The 24,365-nt window shown below is 41.5% G+C and overlaps 1 protein-coding gene across 1 annotated transcript in view; it reads right to left on the bottom strand.

The window, feature by feature from the left end:
- The window catches only part of enpp6 (ectonucleotide pyrophosphatase/phosphodiesterase 6), a 68,582-nt gene extending 44,780 nt beyond the window's left edge, over positions 1 to 23,802 (bottom strand). The window contains exons 1-3 of the mRNA XM_063049412.1: positions 23,497 to 23,802; positions 19,845 to 20,024; positions 12,858 to 12,969 (exon numbers count right to left, since the gene is read on the bottom strand). Coding sequence (XP_062905482.1) covers positions 12,858 to 12,969; positions 19,845 to 20,024; positions 23,497 to 23,737 — 533 coding nt within the window. The 5' untranslated portion in view covers positions 23,738 to 23,802. The remainder of the gene's footprint in view (positions 1 to 12,857; positions 12,970 to 19,844; positions 20,025 to 23,496) is intronic.
- Between the last annotated feature and the right edge of the window lie 563 nt (positions 23,803 to 24,365).

Below are 24,365 nucleotides of genomic sequence, written 5' to 3'. Positions count from 1 at the left end.
AATACCCCACCATCATTAAGCACATCTACAAGGAGTGCTACCACAAGAAATTAGTGAGGACACCCACTATTCAGGCCATGCTCTCTCCTCACCGCTGCCATTAGGAATGAGGTACAGGAGCCTCAGGAACAGTTATTGCCCTTCAACCACCAGGCCCCAGAAACTGCATGGCTAACTTCACTCACCTCAACAATAAACTGATACCGCAACCTATAGATTCATTATCAGGACTCTATAACTCATGTTATCAGTATTATTTATCCACTTTTTTTTTCTGTATTTGCACAGTTCATCTTCTTTAACACATTGGTTGTTTGTCAGTCTGTGTTTAATTTTTCATTGAAAATATTGTATTTCATCATTCTACTGTGAAACCTGCATGAATCCAAGGGTAACATATGGTACTTTGATAATAAATTTGCTTCAAACTTTTGAACTTTGAAAACAAACGATGGAACCTCCGTACAAATGCACAAGGTGCTAGGGAGACCACACCTGACTACTGTGAGTCTAAGGAATGATAAGTCACCAAATAGGCTCCTGTGTTTAAGGAACTGTCTTATGATCATAGCTTGAATAGTTTGGGCCTATGGTCATTGCAGGGTTGAGAGTCATTTGTTGAGGGAGCTTAACAAGACAGGCAATGAAAGAAGGTTTCCCCTTGTTGGGCAATCTAGAACCTGGGGTCACAGTTTCTAAATATAAAGTCTACTTTATAAGACTGAGAAGAGTACAAATTTCTTTTCTCAAAGAATCACGAGAGTTGTGGAGGCCAAACATACTCAGGAGTCAAGATGGACACATTTTTGGTTCAGTGGGGAGCCAAGGCATGAAGTTCAGAGCTTGTTCAGGACAGTCATGACCACATTGAATGGCAGAGCAGGGTTACAGAGCATATTCCACTTACTATTTTGTGCATTCCACAAAGCCATGACTCCTCCCTTAATGCATATTTTTCACAACTTCATGATGACATTTTTGAACAATGTCTGTAGCACTTTCCATTACTGCAGTGGAAGGGTAAGGTAATTACATTATAGGTGCTAGACTGGTGAAGACATGGAGTTAGTGCAGACGAGCACAAGTGATGGCATGGACATGGGCTGAAGGACCTAACCCTGGGTATGACTCAATGACATACAGAGGTTGTATGTCAATGTTAATCAGATATTATTATTATACATAACACACAAGCTTAAAAATGACCCATTAATTCACAAGTAGTAATCAAACAGATACCATCACTTGAGAGATATACTTTAGAAACTTGACACGGTCTCTTCTATTGACACTTGAACAAAGATGCTTTTCATACAATGTAGTATCCACTTATAGGTGAAGGTCATTGAAACCAACCACTGTATGTTGCACGCTGGGTTTGCACCATTATAAACTAAGTAAGGGAATATAACAAGTGAATATTTGTTAAATAGCCCCACATTGAAACTGCCAGAATGAGATCAGGGGCGGGTTCAGTGATCATCCTGTCACTTAACACACAGTTAAAGACAGATTTGTTCTGTCAATTGATATTTGGGGTGTCTTATATCTAGGGAGCCATCTGTCAAAACACTGATAAAAATGTTTTTATGGATAACGAGCTCAGGAGTTTTCAGATTATCTCAGCTGTTTGAAGTCATCATGTCATTTAAGATGTACTCCCATTGTAAATATATACTTCTACAAAGTTACTTTTAGACACCCAAAATGTTGAGGTAAACCATGTAATTAGAACTATAAACACAATATTTAATCACCAGCTGTTATCTTTGTGCCTAAAAACTAAAAGAGCCTCATTATAGTTTGAGCTCGTCTTAAGACGGATTCTCCAGAATGCCTTCTTGCCCTGTTTAATAAAGCCCTTTTGTATCTACAAGTGGCTCATTGACTGTCACAGCAACCCACCGTGGATCAATAACCTCATAGCATTAGACCAGAAGTAGGCACAATTGTGAGTTTGTTGCAGACTTCATTCAAATCATGCAGTATGTGTGTGACATCACTAGAAGGTGCATATTATATAACCAGTTGCCATCTTTTGTGACTTTGCTGTTACACACAAGTATCGAACATTTTGCTTCACTATAACTTCATTTTGCCTTGGACATATCCACCTTCACATAAATCATATGCTATTCTTTACTCTCTGACAATTTGGTCTGTCACAAGTACCGTACATGTGATCCCTATGTCGTAACTGTGATTCTGTAAATTGAGTATCATAGTTACTGCAATTACATACAATGCTGTCAACATTTAGGTTTGATTTGCAATTAAACCCAAATATTAATTGTCAAAGGTGTGCACTCCATAAGAAAAAAATTTGGTGTTTCTTAAAAGTAGGACAACCACCCATGGCCAATTGCTCTGATAAATGCAGGGAGCAACAAGTGCATAGTGATGATTAACAGAATTGTTGTTAACTGGCTTCAATAATCACTAACTACATAATGTGGTCTATGTGGTGAAGTCGAATGCACCGAGATTAAACTGCCAGTTTTTCAGTCTTGGTTTGTCTTGTGTTTCTGTGATATCACACTGGAGGAACATTGTATCATCTCTTAATGCATGCATTACTAAACGACAATAAAAGAGGACTGCGTGCCCTCATAATCTAATCTAAAAGATGGTTTAATTTTCCAAACTACTTGTACCATTTCAATTTACCAGGTCATTCTGCATTGCAAGGATAGCAGTCAACTACAAATCAGCACAGTCCCCAGTTCTGTGTTTCTCAAAGTGCTTCTCTGTGGATAGGTTCAGGCAATAGGTTCTGCCATGTAAATATAGTCTAACTCCCAAGTGTATTTTGTGGCCTTTCTTTCATCTCTGAAATCAACACTGATCTCCCTAACCAAAGCAACTTGAAGCAGTTTGATATGCTTTTCAGAGGCTCTTTGAAGTTGTTTTGATATGGATCTTTTAATAATCTTTACTCTCAGCTCTTAAAACACATCTGTCTCAAAAGCACACTCAGCCATGGAGTGCTATGTGCAGAGCAGCTTTTGTTTCTTTAGTTATTTTGATTGGTATGCTAGATAATCATGGCTTAGAATAACATAGTATAACCCAAATGTTTTCCTTCTTGCACAGTCTCTAATTCCAGATTCTGTCACTGACATTTCCAACTTGCAGATACACTTTTCCCCAATGGTCCCTGATCCAGGATGACCCAGTGTGCACGTCCAAAGGCACAGAGTTAGACATCACTGTAGTCATCTGAACAATATGCAAATAAGCAGCTTTGGTCCACAAGATACATTTTCAATATTATTCCGCTTGCACACACCAAGTAATTAGATTAAGCTTTGGAATTCACTGCCTATTCACTAGCTGAAGCCTTAACCTACAAATCAATTACAAAGCAAGCAGCAAGAAATATAACTCACTGAACTAAAATCAGCAGCAACTGTACACTGAGTGGTACACAAATCAGCAAATGCACTGCCAGATTGTTTATCCTGGTCACCAGTTTAAATTGCAATGTTATTTGTATGATGAATAATAGAATTTCACTACTCCATGACATAGAATAATCGGTTATTTTCATTATTATCATACCAAATATACAGTCTGAGTCAATGAGAAAGCAGCCTCAAAGAGAAAATGCACACAGTATTTGTAAGACGTACGAAGAGAGCATTATCATTAGATCAAACAGTGTAAATTATTCATTTCACAAGATTTCAATTTTTATCCACTATTCAGAAACCGTATTACTGCTGGATATTTTTAGCGGGATCTCCACTACTCCATATATACCATGGCTTCTTTGGTGGCTCTGCGTAACTCACAAGTAAAGCCTGTTCTTTAGGGTTCAGCCATTGGCCTTAGAAACTGCAAGAGCAAAACGCAGGCTCCATTTGGACTCACCTTCCTCCATGCCTGCCATAGCCTCCTTTCCTTTTCACTGTGGTCTGCATGGAGAAGCATGGATTACCTTGTTCTAGTGAACTGCTATATCTGTTTGTTTTAAGATTTGTGGGATTCCTCTGTCATAAAATAAATTTTACTGAAAAATATTTGAAATATAGATTCATAGTACCCTACAGCACAGAAACAGGCACTTCAGCCCATCTAGTCTGGGCCAAATGATTAATCTGCATTGAACCATCAATCTGCCTAGTCTCATCAACCTGCAGCTGGACCATAGCCCTCCTTACCAGTCTCATCCACATACCTATCCAAATACCTCTTGAATGGTGAAATCAACCCTGAATCTACCACTTGTGCTGGCAGCTCATTCCACATACTCTTCACCCTCTGAATGAAGTTTTCCCTCATGTTCCCCTTAAACATTTCACTACTTACCCTTAACTCATTACATCTAGTTATAGTGTCACCCAACCTCAGTGAGAAAAACCTCATATACCTCTATCAAATCTCTGCTCCATCTTCTACATTCTAGGGAATAAAGTCCTTACCTAATCAAACTTTCTCAATAACTCAGGTCCTCAAGTATCGTCAACATCCTTGTAAAATTTTCTCTGTACTGTTTCAATCTTATTGGCATCTTTCCTGCAGGTAGGTGACCAAAATTGCACACAACACTCCATATTAGGCCTTGCCAACATCTTACACAACTTCAACATAACATTCCAACTCTTGTACTCAGTACTTTGATTTATGAAGGCCAATGGGCCAAAACTTACTCTACAACCCTATCTACCTGTGACTTCCCTTTTGCAGAATTATGGATCTATATTCCCAGATCCCTCTGTGCTACTGCACTCCTCAGTACCCTACTAGTCACCGGGTAATACCCACCTGGTTGGTCCTCCCAATGTGCTACACTTTGCACTGTCTGCATCAAATTCCATCTGCCATTTCTCAGCCTGTTTTTTTCCAGCTGGTCAAGATCCTGCTGCAAGCTTTGATAGTCCTCCACACTGTCAACTGCACCCCTAATCTTGGTGTCATTCACAAATTGTTGATCCAGTTTAACACATTAGCATCCAGATCATTGATCTAGATGACAAACAACAATGGACCCAGCACAGATCCTTTCAGCACATCAGAATTCACAGGCCTCCAGTCAGCAATTCAACCATCTCCAACTACTCTCTGGTTTATTCTGTGAAGTCAATGTCTAATCCAATTAACTACCACATCTTATATGCCAAGCGACTGAAACTTCTTGACCAACCTCCTATGGAAGACCTTGTCAAAGGCCTCGCTAAAGCCCATGTAGACAAAATCCACTGCATTTCCTTCTTCAACTTGGTTAGCTATGATTTACCATGCACAAAGCCACGTTGGCTATCCCTAATCAGTCCCGGTCTATCCAAATACTTATATATCCAGTCCGTTATAATATCTTCCATTAAATTTTCCACTATTGATAACAGACTCACTGGCCTACGACTTCCTGACATATTCATAGAACCTTTCTTAAACACTGGAACAGTATTAGTTAACTGCCAGTTCTCCGGCACCTCGCCCGTGACTAAGGTTGTTTTAAATATCTCTGCTAGGACACCTGCTATTCCTGCACTAGCCTCCCACAGCGTCCAAGGGAACACTTTGTCAGGCTCTGGGGATTTAGTCACCCAAAATTGCCTCAAGACAGCAAACGCTTCCTCCTCTGTAAACTGTACAGGATCTATGACCTCACTGCTGCATTTCCTCATATCTGTAGTCTGTCCGTCTCCCAAGAAAATACAGAAGCAAAGAATCCATTTAAGATCTCCCCCATTTCTTTCAGCTCCATGCTTAGATTACCACTCTGACCTTCCAGAGGATCAATTTTGTCCCCTGCTATCCTTTTGCTCTTACTATATCTGTAGAGGCTCTGAGGAATCTCCTTCGCCTTGTCCACCAGAGCAAAATCTTCTTTTAGCCCTCCTTAAAGTGTCCTCTTGCATTTCTTACTCAAGTACCTCGATTGCTCTTGCCTGCCTATACCTGCTATGCACCTCCTTTTTTCTTAACCAGGGTCTCAATATCTCTGAAAAAAAAAGTCCGTAAACCTGTTGTACTTGCCTTTTATTCTGACAAGAACACACAAACTCTATACACTCAAAATTTCACTCTTGAAAGCCTCCACTTACAAAGTACACCTTTGCCAGAAAACAACATCTCAATCCACATTTGCCAGATCCTTTATGAAAATTAGCCTTTCTCCAATATAGAACCTCAACCCAAGGAGCAGACTTATCCTTTTCCATAATTACCTTGAAACTAATGGCATTATGATCAGTAGATGCAAGGCGTTCCCCTACACAAACTACTGTTACCTGCCATGTTTCATTCCCTAATAGGAGATCTGGTATCACACTCTCTTTAGCTGGATCTCTATGTACCGATTAAGGAAATTTTCCTGAACACACTTGACAAACTCTTTCTCATCCAGCCCTTTTACAGTATGGGAGTCCCAGTCAATATGTGGCAAGATAAAACAACCTTTTGCTTCTTGTAACAGTCTGAGATTTCTCTACAAATTTGCTCCACTAAATCTCAGACTGTAGGATGGTCTATAACGTAATCTCATTAACACGATCATACTTTTCTTGTACCTCAGTTCTTCACATAAAGCCTCACTAGACGAGCTCTCCAGTTTGTCCTGACTGAGCACTCACGAGACATTTTCTGACTAATAATGCTACCCCTCCCCTTTAAATCTTCCCATTCTATCACGCTAAAACAACAGAACCTCAAAACATTGAGCTACCGGTCCTGCCCCTAAGTCTCACTAATAGCTGCAGTGTCATAATTCCACATGCTGACCCGTGCCTAGGCTCAACCGCCTTCTTTCCTACAACACTCCTTACATTAAAATATACAGTGCTCAGAACATTAGTCCTACCATACTCAACCTTTTGATTCCTGGCCTTGTATGTAGGCTTAACAACTAGTTCCCATTCCCTTGCAACTCAAGTTTAAATAGCTCCATGCAGCACTAGCAAACCTTCCCATTAAGATATTGGTCCCACTTCCAGTTCGTATGCAAACTATCCCTTCTGTACGGGTCCCACCTTCCACGGGAGAGAAGCTAATGATCTAAAAATCTGAAGGCCTCCCTCCTGCACCAATGCCTCATACAGTTAAGCTGTATGAGCTTCCCATTTCTGGCCTCACTAGCTCGTGGCATGGTGTTGAGACCACAGCTCTGGAGGTCCTGTTCTTTAACTTAGCACCTCGCCCCCAAAATTCACTTTGCAGGCCTTCATCACTCACCCTACCTGTGTCATTGGTACCAATGTGGACCACAACCTGCAGCTGCTCAACCTCCCTTTTAAGAACACTGTGGACTCATTCTGCGATGTCCCTGACCTTAACACCCAGGAGGCAACCAATCATGCGGAAATCTTGTTGCCATCCACAGACCTCCTTTCTGTTCCCCAACCAATAAATCCCTTATTGTTACATCTAACTTCTTCTTCCCCCCCCCCACCCGCCCCACACCTTCCCTTCTGAGCCACAGAGCCAGACTCACTGCCAGAGACTTGACAACAGTGGCCTTCCCCTGTTAGATCATTTCTCCTCCTCCCCCCCCCACCCCACTCCCAACAGAATCCAAAGCTGAATTACTGTCCTTGAGGAAAAAAGCCACAGGACTACTCAGCACATGTTGCCTATTCCCCTTCCCTCTCCTGTCCATCACCTAGCTACCTGCCTCCTACAACTTAGGGGTAACTACCTCCTGGTAGTTCCTATCTATCACCCCCTCATTCCCCCATGAGAGCTGAAGGCCATTGAGCTGCAGCCCCAGCTCCTTAGCATGGTGTCTAAGGAGCAATAGCTCAGTGTACTTTGTGCTGATGTAGTAATCAGGAAGACTGGAGGTCTCCCGAAGTTCCCATATTCACACAATGAACACACCACTAACTCTAGGCCCATTCTCAGCACACTAGCTATATACCAACAGTAAAAAAAAAACAAACAACTTACTGGAAACTTACTTAGAGACTGCATCTGTACTTGCCCAAATCTGTTGAGCTAAAGCCGGACCACTCTAACACTGCTCCACTCAAACAATGGCCACTCCAGTTACACCTCCTTTTTCTTTATATCTCTATACAAGTTCCAATTTATATACACATTGAAAAGGAATTACTACAAGGATTTTTCTCCTGTGCTTTGAGTACTCGACATGGGTTCATGTTCTTTAAGCATAAATCATAACAGCTTTAATATAATAATTTTATTCTACATTATCATTAACTGAAAAGATGGCAACATAGTGTTTAAATTAACGGGTTCAAATTCAGAAGCCTAAACCATTCATCCAGAGACAATTCCAATTTTCTCTTCAGCAAGTGTAGAAATTATGTTCAAGTAATTAAATAAACCAGTAGCGGGGAATAAAAATTCTGCAATTCTTGTCTGCTCCATACGTGACTCTACACCCACCAGTGTGGCTGACCCTTCAGTTCACGGTAATTTGTGGTAGACGTTAAATACTGGCATTGCCCACAGTGTCCTCTTCCCATTAATAAGTACGTATATCAACCATGTTATATACAGTAACAGAGGAACATAATATGGTACAGAATATGCTGTGGTAGCAATTCCCATGCCAATGTTCCTTGAATCCTCACCTATGTGAAGGATTCAAAAAGAACTCAAGTTGTCAAAAGACAATAGCAAGTTTTGGTTTTACATTCATAAAAATCTAGGTCTTAGGATCACAAATCCAGTAATGTAATCACAACACCTTACTCTCCAAACAGGGATGTCTAATCTAATGGAAGTGGTACTGGAAGTCCATTAAAACTGAATGTTTCAGGGTTTTGGATCAAAATGGAAAAACAAGGAAATCACCATTCCCCTCCTAAAGAAGAGTAGTCCTTCGTTTCAGGAGAGCTAGAGACACAAATAGCAATGTGGATTACAAAATGAAACATCTGCTAGCAAGAGCGGTTCAATAGTACCATTTCTGACCAAAACAACTGAGCCATCAAGGACATGTTGAACCTCTCTCAGATCATGAGATAATCTATAGACCATAGGACATAGGAGCAAAATTAGACCATTTGGCCCATCGAGTCTGCTCCGCCATTTAATCATGGCTGATCTTTTTTTTTCTCCTCCTCAACCCCAGTTCCCCGCCTGCTCCCTGTAACCTTTGATGCCATGTCCGATCAAGAACCTATAATCTCTGCCTTAAATACACCCGGTGACCTGGGCTCCACAGCTGCTTGTGGTAGTAAACTCTGCAAATTCACCACCCTCTGGCTAAAGAAATTTCTCTGCATCTCTGTTTTAAACGGATGCCCCCTCTATCCTGACGCTGTGTCCTCTTGCTCTAGATTCCCCCACCATGGGAAACATCCTTTCCACATCTACTCTGTCTAGGCCATTCAACATTTGAAAGGTTTCAATGAGAATCCTCCACCCTACCACATCCTTCTAAATTCCAGTGAGTACAGATCCAAAGCCATCAATCAATCCTCGTATGATAGCCCTTTCATTCTCCGAATCATCCTTGTGAACCTCCTCTGGATCCTCTCCAATGCCAGCACATCTTTTCTTACATGAGGAACCCAAAACTGTTCACAATACTCAAGGTGAGGCCTCACCAGTGCCTTATAAAACCTCAGCATCACGTCCCTGCTCTTGTATTCTAGACCTCTTGAAATGAATGCTAACATTGCATTTCCCTTCATCACCACCAACTCTGCCCGCATTAACCTGTAGGGTGCTCAGCACAAGATTTATCTCAAATCTTTGGATTTTCTCCCCATTTAGAAAATAGTCTGCACATTTATTTCTACTACTAAACTGCTTGACCATGCATTTTCCAACATTGTATTTCATTTGCCACTCTCTTGCTCATTCTCCTGATCTGCTTAAGTCCTTCTGCAGCCCATCTGTTTCCTCAATACTACCTGCCCCTCCACCAATCTGCAAACTTGACCACAAAGCCATCTATTCCATCATCTAAATCATTAATATACAGCTTAAAAAGCAGTTCCAACACCATCCTCTGCGGAACACCACTACTCACTGGCAACCAACCAGAAAAGGATCCTGTTATTCCCACTCGCTGCCTCCTACCAATCAACCAATGCTGTAACCATGCCAATAACTTTCCTGTAATACTATGGCCTCTTAACTTGGTAAGCAGCCTCATGTGTGGCACCTTGTCAAAGGCCTTATGAAAGTCCAAGTATGCAACATCCACTGCATCCCTTTATCTATCCTACTTGTAATCTCCTCAAAGAATTCCAACAGGTTCATCAAGCAAGATGTTCCCTTAAATGACTCAGTTTATAATGAGATAATCTGAAGCCTTGTCCTTATTAACTCACCTATTATTGAGAAGCACTTCCAAGATAGAACAGCTTGAAATGTCAATAGTGCAGGTCCATTGGCCTGCTCATTGCAAGAGCACGTTTAGCGCATGGGCTCAAATTCTGATTTAATCAGGAGTAATTGATTTTTTAGGAGGTTTGGGTGCATTGGTATAGCCATACAAGGTTCTCTGGCATTACCTGGAGAAATCATGCAGTACAAGACTCCAAAAATGGGAAAGACAATCTTCATAGCATGGAGATTGTTATACAGTACTGCCTGTGTTACTACGTACCCCGTAACTGGGTTGCCAAACCAGCAGAAATGGATCACTCAGTTGGAGTCTGGATTACTAGAACTAAAGAAGTTTTATTAAAGAAACAAGCAACACAGTACTCTAATCAAAAGGATAATGAATGCAACAGTTCAGCAATGATAAACATACATGTACACAGAATTAAGATAACAGGATCAATCAAGCTCTATCGTTGTCTAGGGGCAAATGACCAGTTTCAAAGTGACGCAAAGTTCAGTTCAGTTCGCAGTAATCGCTGCCGTGGCGATGGACAGTGGGGGGAAGGAGAGAGAGAGCAAAACGAATGAATATTCAAAACAGCTTCCACACACAGACCTTCGCAGTCAGCTTTCGGGCGAGCCCTTTGTGATGTCATCTGAGGTCACCGACCGTGACCCCTCCGTTTCCAATACGACCGTTTCTCTGCACTGAACCTGGCACCCAGGCCAGGGTGGACACACACCAGGTTCCCGCCGATCGTGCCTTTCCACCCTGAGCATCTAAGGCTTGATCCCGCGATCAACCATCCAAAAGCTTCCCACCGACTTGTGAGAGGCGCACCGCTTCCAGGGTCTCGTTACCTCAGGTGTCGTGTGTGTCCTGCCTTAGCGAACCTGTCCCTTTTTATCCCCCTGCTGGGGTATCGCCTGTCCATCACTTCAAACAGTTCAGGGTTCAAAGGGGGAGCCACTCTTGACAGCTCTCCTTCCCCTTCATTACGCATCTCCAAATGCTGCTCCATTGTTTTCCTTATCTCTCTCTCTCCTGAAGACAGGTGGCAGACCAACTGCTGATCACACAGGACAGCTAACATCTTAGTCTATGTGTATTCTTGTCACACCTGTACCAAAGGAATCCACCTTGTGGCTCATGAAATGTGTACAGCATGGTGGGCTACCTGCTGCCTGGAATAAGTCAATCCACCTTTTAAATCAAATGTCAACAAGAAATCAATGACTGGCAGGAGCAAAGTACATTTTCCAAAGTTATTATCAACATTAAGGATGAGCACATTTCACAGCGTAAATACAAGCTGTTGTGATTGGCAACACAAGAGACTGCAGGTGCTCAAATCTGAAGCAAAAAAATAAATCTGCTGAAGAAATTCAGTGTGGCCCAAGCAGCATGTGGGGAGAGAAAGTCCTAGGTCGAAGCTTGTCTTTTCCCCTCCATGTGAAGAAGAGGCCTGACCCTTATGCCTGGGGCCAGCCTCAATGAACTGTGAAGTGGTGGCTATATGACCAAAAGGTTTGTTGGTTTACTGTGGTGGCTGTCCACCGTAACTGACAATGGCAGGGAAACCCTGTGTAGCACTGTTTTTAAACTTCCTTGGTTGCAGCGGATGATCGTGACTTCGTCTGTGCCCCTTCATGCCTTTTGCTCTCCGTGTAGCGTTGCAAAACCACCTTCCTGGCCACTGGATCTCACTGTAGAGCTCAACTGCCCAGTCCACCAGAGCTAACTTCACATGCTAGGACAGGCATATTCCTATCTTGCTGGGGTATGAGGCCCACCAGCTACCCTCACCTGTCGAAGCAGTGTACTGGGGTGTGGCTGCTCTCTAGTGCAAATAGCTACTTGGAGACACATGTGAGAGCTGAGTACCTGTCGCGGACCAAAGGGCTGCCCCAGACTGGTCATGACAAGCCCCTTCGCCAGAGGTGCTAACCCTCCCTGGACACCCCATACACCCCAGGATGGGGTAGCACCTCTGGTGAAGGGTGCACTGTATTACCATCACAAAACAACAACTTTCACGACTGATGTCAGCGACCATAAAACAGATGCTGAAAAAAGAATTGTTGATGCTGTTTTGGGTCAAAATCCTGCATCAGGACTGATTTACTTGCCTGTGCTCCTTCAGTAACTCCATCTGCCTTTCCACCAGCAGATTGCTTCTTCTTGTGATTGAAAACATGGAATGAAAAGACAGCACAAGAACCAGACCAAAAATGTGTGTGTGACTGAAGCATTCGGAAGTGGTAAAATAAACCCCATGGAATAGTGGGAAAACTTGTACTTTTAGTCATCAGTGGCCATTCAAGTCCACATTCACTTCCCTCAGCACCAAGTAGATATCCTGTATGCACAGACGACAGGCAGTTCAATACAAATGGAGCAGAAATGATAAAATATTAAGCTTCATGATGTAACTATATTAGCACTATGGGGGGAGCATATTTGGCAGAACTAACTTCAGAGGTGATAAAACACAGGGAAGGATGCTCTCTAAACCCGTCATCCAGAAGACCCCACCCAAAATAGGATGGCAAAAAATAAATAAACCAAAGAAACGATTCTCAAGTGCTATTTCAAGATGTCTTACCTCAACATATCAACAGCATCTGAAACAGCAGTCTCAAAGTCTTGGTCAGATGGGCAGTAGTAGTAATTTTCACAGTGCGTTGGCCTCACACCCCGGATCCTAACCTCGCAACCTGATAGAGAGAAAACAATTATTCTGTAGGCTTCCTTTTTTACTTTAGCTTTAGAAAGTCACTCCTGTCCATCAGAGTTGTTTTAATTAGAAGTAACATGTCACAACAATGAATGTTTTGGTCACAGGCCCAGCACTTTAAAATTCAGTGGTGCTGAGCTCTAGGGGATGGCGCCATGGTGCAGAGGAAGACAGGCAGGCCTAGGCCTAGGGCTTAGTTGGGGTAATAGTAGGGGAAAGGGGGATGAATTGGATATAGTAGCTGGGAAATTTTGACAAAAGCCAAAAGCGATTTGGGGCTCAGATGTCAGGCAATGTGAAGTGCGGATGTTTACTGGGTGTAGGTGGTAGGCAGTGTGAAAAAGAAAATTAATTCAAGTGATCGGAGCTGTCTTGGGCTCAACACATTTATGCAATTATGTTGCAGGAACACTGGCAATATACTTCATCAGGAGATTGAGGAGAATTGGTATGTCAAAAAAGACTCCAGCAAATTTCGACAGATGTACCATGGAGAGCATTCTGACCAACTACATCATTGTTTGGTACTTTGGCACCAATGCACAGAATCATAGGAGGCTGCAGAGGGTTGTAGACACTGGCAGCTCAATCCTGGGCACAAACTTCCCCACCAAAGAACATTCTGAAAGGCTGGTGCCTCAAGGTGGCATTCATCGTGCAGGAGCCTCACTAGTCGGAACATGCCTTCTCATTACTACCATCAGGGAAGAGGTACAAGAGCCTGAAGACTCATGATCAATGCTTTAGGAACAGCTTCTTCCCCTCTGCCATCAGATTTCTGAATGGTTCATGAAAACTACTACACTCCTTATTTATTATTGTAATTTACAGCGATTTGGTATGCCAGCAATACTGCTGCTCAAAGCAACAAATATCATTACGTTCATCTGTGACAACAAATCTGATTCTGATACCAATTCTACTAAAAAAAAATTGATTTAGGCAAATTTCTCACCCTTGCTCCCTATATTTAACCAATTTCCCTTGGGATCAATAAAGTATGGCTATGACTATATAAGAAAACATTCGGACATATTCAACAAAACTCAGCTCCCAGCAGTGAGACAGACATTGGAGGTAGAACTATAGTTCAGAAGCCCTTATATGATACTGATTCAGTGAGCTAGGAGCCCTGTTCATGTTGTATGACTCTTGTGACTCACTACAACCCTGAGTTACCAATCAGCCAACAATAAATTCTTTGAGGTACAATTAGATGAAAAGTCGGATCATTATTTTAAATTATTGCATAAAATATACACTGGCATGAAAGTAGATTACCTATTGAATGAAACAAAAGATTTCAATAGGGCATGTAAGAACCAGTGTGAAAGGACTTGAATCTCCAGAAAAAATATATATTTTCATGATGTGGTATCCAGGGATCAAAGGCACAAGAGGAGGTTGTGTGCTCAGACCAGTTAAGCCTAGTGGCTATTTCTGGACTGACAATTTTATGGTCATTCATCTCAGCTAATGTTACCATGTTCACCACTAAACCCACAAAGAAAAGGTTCAAAGGATTGCATTGCTTGTTTGTAAATTAACTATTTTTCTTGGTGAAATTTAGGCTCAAGACACCTATTGGATGAAAAGGCAACCAAATTGGTTGTTGTGAGAGTCACCCTCAAGTACATGATGTGACTGTTTGCCAGGTATATATAGAAGAGGTAAATTGCGACTCCAGTTGGCATGCAATAACAATCTGATGCCAGCGTGGCAAGTTATAGACTGCAACTAACTAGCTAATACCTACTCCTAAATTCAGGTAGCTAAACTTGCTCCTGTAACCAGAGGATTCTCACAAACAGTAGGACAGAGAAGATCTGCTCACAACTCCTAACTCAGAAAGGAGCAAGTAGAAATAAATGAGGGACTGGAGTAGAAGAAATGCAAGAGAACTCTTAAGGAAATCAGGGAGGGCAAAAGAAGGCATGATGTAGCAAACAAGGTGAAGATCATCTCAAGAGCTTCTATAGATACATTAAGAGCAAAAGATTAGCAAGGGACAAAAATTGGTGCTCTGGAAGATCAGGGTGATCTACTGTGCCTGGAACTGAAAGAGATGGGGGAGATCTCAAATGGATTTTTTGCATCTGCATTTACTCGGGAGATGGACACAAAGTCTCTAGAAGTGAAGCAAAGCAGTCATGGACTGTATACAGATTACAGAGGAGGTGGGTGTTTGGTGTCTTGAGGAAAATTAGGGTGGATTAATTCCCAGGGCCTGAGAAGGTGTTCCTTTAGACCCTGTGGGAGGCTAGTGCAGAAATTGCAGGAACTGTAGCAGGGAGCAGAGATACTTAAAAAAGTCCTTAGCCGCTGGTGAGATGCTGGAGGATTGGAGGATGGCTAATGTTGTTCCATTGTTTCAGAGAGGCTCCAAGAATAAACTTGGAAGTTTTAGGCTAGTGAACCTGAAACCAGTAGTGGGTATGTTATTGGAAGGTATTCTAAGGGGCCAGATATAAAAGCACAAGAAATTTTGTAGATGCTAGAAATCCAAAGCAACACACACAAAAGGCTGGAGGAACTCAGCAGGTCAGGCAGCATCCATGGAAATGAACAGTCAAAATTTCAAGCCAAGACCCTTCTTCAGTACTGGAAAAAAAGTGGGAAGATGACATAATTAAAAAGGTTGGGGGAAGGGGAAGGAGGATAACTAGAAGGTGATAGGTGGGAAAGATAAGGGCTGGAGGGGAAGGAACCTGTTAGAAGAGGATCGGTTCCTTTTAATTCTTTCCTCTCTCACCTTAAACCTAAGACCTCAAGTTTTAGACTTCCCTACCCTGGGAATCCACCTTATCTATGCTCCTCTATAAAGTCACACCTCAGCCTCCTACATTCCAGGGGAAAAAAAACATCCCAGTCCATCCAGTCTCTCCTTATAGCTCAAGACCTGAAGAAGCACTAACAATCTAAGGAATCTTTCCAGCTTATTGGCATCCTTCCTATCCCCAGGTAACCAGAACTGTACACATTATTCAAGTGTAGTCATAGAGCAATACAGCACAGATACATTGCCTTTGGCTGAATAAGTTGACCACAGTGCTCTCCTAACTAATCCTGATTTCCTGTATTCATCCCATGCTTCTCCAAAAGCGCCTCCCTACCATGTATCTATCAAAGTGTTTCTTAAGTGATATCATTATACCTGCCTCATCCACATTTTCTGGTAGCTCATTCCATACACTCACTACCCTCTACATGAAAATGATTCCCTCTGGTCCCTTTTAAATCCTTCCCCTCTCACTCAATGCCCCTAGTTTTGGACTCTCCTACCCTGAAGAAAAAATTGTTACCATCCACATTACCTATGCCTCATTTCTACAAGGTCACTCCTCATTCACCTACAAGGAATAAATACCTAGCTTGGCTACCCTCTCCCTATAACTCATGACTTCTAATTCTGGCAACATCCTTGTAAACTTTTTCCATTTTAACCGCATCTTTCCTATAACAGGATGGCCAAAAGTACTATGTACAGTTTAGGTGCGGCCTTACCAATGACTTATACAACTGCAACGTAACATTCTAACTCCTCTACTCAATGCCATGACTGAAGGCCAGTATTCTAAACACCTTTTTTCACCACCACCTTCATGTGACATACCTTTCAATGAACTATGCACGTGAACTCCTAGGCCCCCCTATTCCATTAAACTCGCTGGTGTCCTACTATTCACAGTACAAGTCCTACACTGATTTAACTTTCCAAAGTGCATCACCTTACATTTAACTGTATTGAAATACAGTTATCATTCCTTGGCCCACTTCTATAACTGATCAAATATCTCATTGTAATTTATGATCATCTTCACTATCAACACCACCACCTAACTTAATAATCAAGCCTAATCCTACTAATCAAATCATTTATATAAGTAACAAATAACAAGGTTCCCAACATCTACCCATGCAGCACACCACTAGCCACTGGTCTCTAATCAGACTCTATCTAAGCTTGTTCCTCAGAATTCCCTCCATTAACTTCCCAATTACTGATGTCAGGCTGGCTGGCCTGAAGTTCCTCGATTTGTCCTTGCTACCCTAATTAAACAACATCTCCTCAAGGGGCTCAGCCATTTCTCCTCCAGCCTCCTACAAAGTCCAAGGATGCACTTGGTCAAGTCCTGGGGTTTTATCCACTTTAGTGCACTGTAAGGCTACAAATACCTCCTCCCTGGTAACACGAATGTCCTCCACAACATCTCCACTTATTATCTTTATCTCTTGAAGTGCTTCTCAGTAAATTCCAAGGAGCTTCCCCCCCCCCACCCCCCAACAAATTCAACAGGGAACTTGGACATTTCACCAGTGACCGCACATCCTGGGCCCAAAGGATCATGAGCAAAACTGATGGCTCAGGAGTTACTCTGAATGTGCAGAGATGCAAGCCTCGTACGTCAGGACAACCTTAGCTAAGTAGTAGTGGAGTTGTCACCCAATCCACCACAATTTCTCCTCAGGATACCAAATGGATGGAACTCACAGACATACCTTTAGCACAGATCTGACATCTAAACACCCTAACCTTTCAAACTTTTAAGTAAGGTAATGGTGACTACATTACCAATTATCCATAATCCCTCTGTTTTCAGTTTAGACAGGATAATGAAACTTCAGAATCCATTTGGCAAACAGATTTCCAGGTCTTTTCCATCAACATGTTTGAGGCAAGGTCATATAATATTATTTTACCAACACATTTTTCATAGTCTGCTAACCTCTACCATTAATCAGTCACCCCTTTCCTCAGAGGCATACTTGCACTTAAAGAGTCTTCATCCCGCAAAATTCTTCTTGACGTTTTCCTGGAGTGATTTGGAACAGGAAGCTTAAATTTAACGTTAATCTGATGCACTGTTTTTCTAATGAGCTGTTCAACTTACTGCCTGGAGAATTTTAGTTTTCTTTCCATTTCTCAGAGCAAGGTTTGGACCATTTGGGAAATTACAATTTTGTTTCACAAGATTTAATGGCCTAGTGATTTTGAAAATGCTGCCTGGCCCGAATATTCCTTTCTCTGTTAGCTCCACAAGGTCAAAAGTGGAGTTGTATCGTGCAAGTCTCAAGACAAGGAGAACTGCAACATGAACTTAACATCTTTACTGATCACATCAAGTACCTGACTGTAATCCTCCCTGGCGCAATTTGAAAAGCCTTGACTCTGTCTACAATAATGAGTCAAATGCTCTTCTTGCCAGCAATGCATGTTCTACACCCAGTAAACCTAAGCTCTTCTATACCCATGTTGTTGATATCACACTATTTATCGTATTTATTTATTACATGCACATCAAAACATATAGTGATATGCTTAATATTTCCTTAATATCGAAGCACTGCTTGTGTTGATAGCCAACATACCCAAGGATATGCTGAGGGACAGCTCGCAAGTGTTGCCACGTATTCCAGCCCCAAGATAGCCCACAGCATACAACACACGACAACTAAACCCTAACCTGACCCCCAGCTCCCCACACACTGTCCAAAACCTAAAAATCAACTGAGCCACGACATTGTTGCATATTGCAGCTCAGTACCATCTTGACCAGAAGACTACACTATATTCATGCTGCACCGTACTGATCCTCTGTTCAATGTGATCTCAAATGTTTAAATACACTATATCTCAATTTTCTGTACATATTTTACAATTCATGCTCTTGACGTTCAACCCCCCCCCCCCCCCAAAAAAGTCTTGTCTTTATCTCTACAGGTACTTTCTGTCTTGCGCGTTATTGCTGTCTCTCAGTTCTCTCATTCCCAAGTTTAATCCTTATGGTGGAAAGGGAATTCTGAAGGCTGAAGAGAATGAGCAGGTGAAAATAAATCTATCTAGGTACTGTATGGGAACATAAACATCAAGAAACAGGAGTAGTCCATGCCATTTCTTATTCTTGCTCCACACTCAATCGCAGCTGATCAGCACCACTTTCCTGTCCTAACGCATATCCCTCATTCCCTTAATATCTATTTTTAATATATTGAGTAACTGAGCCTCCACAACACCTCTTGGATAATGGATTCTGAAGAGCTACCACCATCCAGGTGAAGGAAATTTTTCTTCATTTCTCTTCTGAAAATCTTCACTTTGAGCCTGATGCTGGTTCAAAACATCCCACCCATCAGCACCTTCTGTTCATTTAAATGAAATAATTTCTCATTCTTCTGAATTCTGAAAGCGAGTGCCAAATGTACTGCATCCCACTGTCTCACACTACCCAGTTCCTACACTCCGCAACCTATCTGCAGCTCATCTCCAGTCTGTTTATTCTCTCTTCATACAACCATCATGCCGTTCCAGGAATCAGTTTGGGGAAACTTCTCCGCATTCCCTCTGTTGCAAGCCTATCCTTCCTTAGAAATGGAGACCAGTTTGTCCAAGGCAAGTTCTTTACACAGAGAGTGGTGGGCATGTGGCCCAGTCAGGTGTGGTGGTACAGACAGACAGATTAGGGGCTGTTAAAAAAACTCTTCGATATGGACATAGATAATAGAAAAATATAGAGGGTTAGGCAGGAGGGAAGGGTTAGATTGATCGTAGATTAGGTTAAAAAGTTGGCACAACGTCGCAGGCCAGAGGCCTGTACTGTGCTGTAATGTTCTATTTATTTAGCCCTTGAAATCACTACAACTTCCTCAACCCCGTAACTACCCAAGTGTGTGCCATCAGTAAATTTGGATTTACTGTACTGATTAGCTTTTCTAAATCACTAATAAAAATTGTAAAGCACCTATATTCAGCACTTCAATACCTTAGTCAGTTGTTGGAACAATTCGGTGTACATTGGCTCTGCTAAATTACCCATGAAGATGGGTGGAAAGGCTGATGTGATCTGAAGTACTAACCTGGCCAGTAATACATGTAAACATTTCTGTTATTCTTCATCATGGAAACCCAGATGGGTTCCGACGCATCCCACCACATGGGGAGCCGGCTGTCTTCATTCTCACCGATCAGGAAGGACTTGTTTGTTTTCTCATCCCACATGTAATTTCCAACCATCTGGTGCACTTCACAGTGATGTCCTGCAAGGTGCACACACAAAGCATAATAAGCAGGAAGTATTCTTAATGTACAGTTCACTAGACTGTAATATGTCCATCAACTTCTGTTTATCCAAGAGCAATAATAAAAAAAAATAAACAAGAGAAAATCTGCAGATGCTGGAAATCCAAGTAACACACACAAAATGCTGGAGGAACTCAGCAGGCCAGGCAGCATCTATGGAAAAGAGTACAGTGGGCATTTCAGGCCGAAACCCTTTGGCAGGACTGGAGAAAAAGAAAAGCTGAGGAGTAAATTTAAAAGGAGGGTGGGGGTGGTGGAGAGAGGAAAGTGAATCACAAGGTGAAAGGTGAAACCTGAAGGGCAAGGTGATGAAGTAAAGTGCTGGGAAGTAAATTGGTGAAAGAGACAGGAGATCATAGAAGAAAGAAGACGGGGAGGAACATCAGAGAGAGGGAAAGGGGATGGGCAAATGGTAAAGGAGAGGGGAGGGGGCATTACTGGAAGTTCGAGAGATCGACATTCATGCATTCAGGTCGGAGGCTACCCTTCAACCTAAGTTTGGCCTCATCACAACAGTGGAGGAGGCCATGGATAGACATATCGAAATGGGAACGGGAAGTGGAATTAAAATGGGTGGCCACTGGGAGATCCCACTTTTTCTGGCAAATGATCAGCAAATAAATAATAAGCAAATTTACTGATTGTAGCTTTATGTAATCTGTGTCTTCGTTAGCATATCTTTTAACTGATCAATTTTCAATGTGTAAAAATACAAATGTATAAAAAGTAATTTTTCACACCATTCTCTGTAAATTCTAGAAACTGTTGTGCTTGAAAATCCCAGATCAGCAGTTTCTGAGATACTCAAGCCACCCTTTCTGGCACCAACAATCATTCCACGGTCAAGGTCACTTAGATCACATTTTTTCCTCTTTCTGATAGTTGGTCTGAACAATGACTGAACCTTTTGACCGTGTCTGCACGCTTTTATGCATTGAGTTGCTGCCACACGACTGGCTGATTAGATATTTCTATTAACGGGCAGGTGTATAGGTGTACCCAATAAAGTGGCCACTGTATGTATGTCAATTTGTAATGTGTAAAAATATAAAGGTATTTTTCCAACATCATCACTGATCAGTGAATCTGAAGTATATTCTAATAGACACAGAAAAATTGATCCTTTGCTGTGAGGGTTAGTAAAGTAAATGAAAATAATTATTTACAAAAGTTTTCGCAATTAAACACCTTTTGCTGAACTCACCAACTTTTGTTGAAGTCAATTGTGGAATTTTATTATGATCCTGACAACAATCAGCTAACTCAGCACTGTTCAGGAATCAAACCTGTGGACTCTGTAAATTAGCAACTACACACAACTAATTTCCTCCTTTCATCCCAGGAGCCTTGCAGATATTTAATAATTTTACTTTCTACACAACCCATCTTTTATTCATTTCCACTTAACCTGTTAGCCTTATCTAGAAGTTGTTAAATTAATGGGCGTCAGCTGTGGCTCAGTTGGCAAAGCTCGTGGGTTCAAGCTGCATGCCGAAAATTTGAAAGGCAAATAAAATCATACAGTTGTGAGAACGCTACACAGACAGAGGTGCTACTTTTAAAAAAAATATGTAAAGCTGGGTATTTTCTCAGGTATGTGCAAAAGATCTATACTGAGGGAGAGCAGGAGGGTGTTCACTCCTGTCTGGGCCAATAACTACCTTTAAAACCAAAACAGTAAGAGATTATTTGATCATTATCATAATATGCTCACTGTATTTGACATTCACATTTCAAATGAACTTAACTGGATGTAAAATTATCTGGAATATAACGGTCATGAATAATACTGTATAAATTGTTCATTTCTTTTAAACTTAATGCTAGTGGAAAGAATCCACTGAACATTTCAGCAGTTTAGGCTTCTAGCTGGATCGTCTTCTTTAGAAGGGAGTGTCTGAAAATGTATGTTGGGTTTACCAGCATCTGAGTTCCCATTCCACAGCGTTCTGGAACAGCAACTTTCCTGTAACCATCAGGTTGTTAAACCTACCAGCACAACAACATTCTTACTTCAGCAATGGAACATTGTAGACCCCATCTTTCATTGCCAATCATGGGTTCAATCACGTCTTTTTTATTGTTTGAACAATTTAAATTTATATTTTGTGCATTATCTACATCTACCTGGCTGTGATGGTGTTCATTGCACCCCTACCTCATCATATGTGTATCCATGATAATAAATTTGACTTGATGAAAGAAAGACCAACTGATGCATCTCTGATAGGGCAGGAGTGTCCGAATCAGTATCTAGACGTTATTTTAAATTTACGCTTGTAGGGGCAGAATATAACAGATGGATGTTTAGTTTATGAAGATGCTTACATTAGCGTCTTTTTGCCTGCATTCCACCCATATCCAAAACTCTTCCTATCTACGTACCAGCTCGACCGGCTACTGAACATTGTAATTGTTCACAAGTTCATCACTTTTTCTGACTTCTTCTTACCACCACGCTTCGTATGAAAATCTTGCCCCCTTTAACCCTTTCCCCTTAAACCTATGCCCTCCAACGTTAAGACTTCCCTTCGGAAAAATAATGTTAGACTAGGGGGAAAAGCCTGTGGCCATCCGCCTCATCTATGCCCCACGCATTGTATAAGGTCACCCGTCAGCTTCCAACATTAGTGAGGGATGCGCGGATGGTGTTTGTTGGTAAAATCACCGAGGTGAAGGTTCCGCCATAAACTTGGATGATTTGCATAACGGGCTTTGAGTGCCAAATAGCCTCCTCCTGTTCCAATTTTTAATGTATTTTGCTTCACCCTCAAGTCTCTTTGTCCACTGGGACAAAGTCAACACCCATCTCCTGTGTTCTGAACCCTGATATCTTCTCGTAATTCATTCGGCATTTGAGGGACTAAAAGCGAGAAAATGTTTGCGTAATTAAACCTCACAGAAACCTATTCCCACAGCAATTGCTTCTTTCACAACAATTGGGACGAACGGACGCCAGTTCCTTAATATCCCCTCTGGAGAGGCTTCGTATAATTCAAAAATTGTCGACGACGCCTACAATGATCCCCATTCAACGCTATCGGAAAAGGAAACAACCCCCAGCAAGATTCCCAATCAGGGTAAAGCGAATTCAACATGTGGTCATTTTAATCAGGTTACTTTGGCTAAAATAACCAGTTATATATAAGTTGGCAGGGTGCGTAAATATTCAACACAAATCCACGTTTATAAATAAGACATTTATAAATTATCAATGAGTACAATATTAAAGTGTAATTAAATCTATGCTACATATTATTCAACATTTAAAAGTCAATATACCATTTTACAGTTTTTAAAAAACTAATTGTATAATTTTTTTTGTTTTTCACAGATCAAACGATGGTAATCTAATATTTTTGTTTTGATGTCCCGAGCGTGTTTCCCTGTACAAAAATTAACGCCACCTCCTTTCTGCAAATCACTTACCAGTCATGAGAGAGTAGTAATTAGGATACGAATTGCTGGGAAAGTCTGGAGTTAAGTACTGGGCTTTGACGCCCATTTCTATGATATCTCGGAACCCCGGCAAACTCTCCAGCTCCTTCTCATTGATATAATCATGGCGAAAGCCATCAATCAGGAAAACGAGCAGTTTTCGGCCCGCGAGACATGGAGTGGAGAGAAAGACGATCAAAACGATGACGCTGAGAGCCGTATGCCTGCCCATGGTAATCCCAGGCTATGCCGCAGTGATGTTGGCACTGGGCAGATGCAAACTACAGGCTGATAATGAAGAGTTGATAGTTCAGCTATCTATAAAGGGAGGCGACGTGAAGCATTCCAGAGTACAGATAAAGGGGGAAAAAAAGGTTACGTGCACACTAATTTTATCCAAATTTTAATTCTATTTTAATCCAAAATTCATTAGAAAATGGGTTAACTTCTAGTGAATAAAAGAGTACATTTATATTATAGTGCAATTAAACTATTGGTCTAGTATTCCAGTGTTAGAAAAGTGGAAACAATTATTTTGGATGTCGTATTTTCTACCCAAAAAGCACAATGACATTTCATTTTTCTCTACCGAACCAAGAATAAATAGTTCAGGTGCCTGAACTCAAAAAATCTGCTAGGTCACGTGATATAGTTAAATTCTCTTAATTAATTTGGAATCCGTAATACTGACCATGTTACTAATACCCCATTTAAAAGTGCGCATCTGATTCACCACTGTCTCTTAAAGGAGGAAATCTGGTGTCACGTGCCTGGTGCTGACTTGTTTAATGATTCCCAAACTCCGACCTGGATAGTGTGCCTTGCAATCTATTCCTTTCATAGTCATAGAACACTACAGC

This window comes from Mobula hypostoma, chromosome 5, assembly GCF_963921235.1.
Source record: "Mobula hypostoma chromosome 5, sMobHyp1.1, whole genome shotgun sequence".
NCBI lineage: Eukaryota > Metazoa > Chordata > Chondrichthyes > Myliobatiformes > Myliobatidae > Mobula > Mobula hypostoma.
Note: the sequence above shows the minus strand (reverse complement) of the source record. Positions and strands in the feature narration are given on the sequence as shown.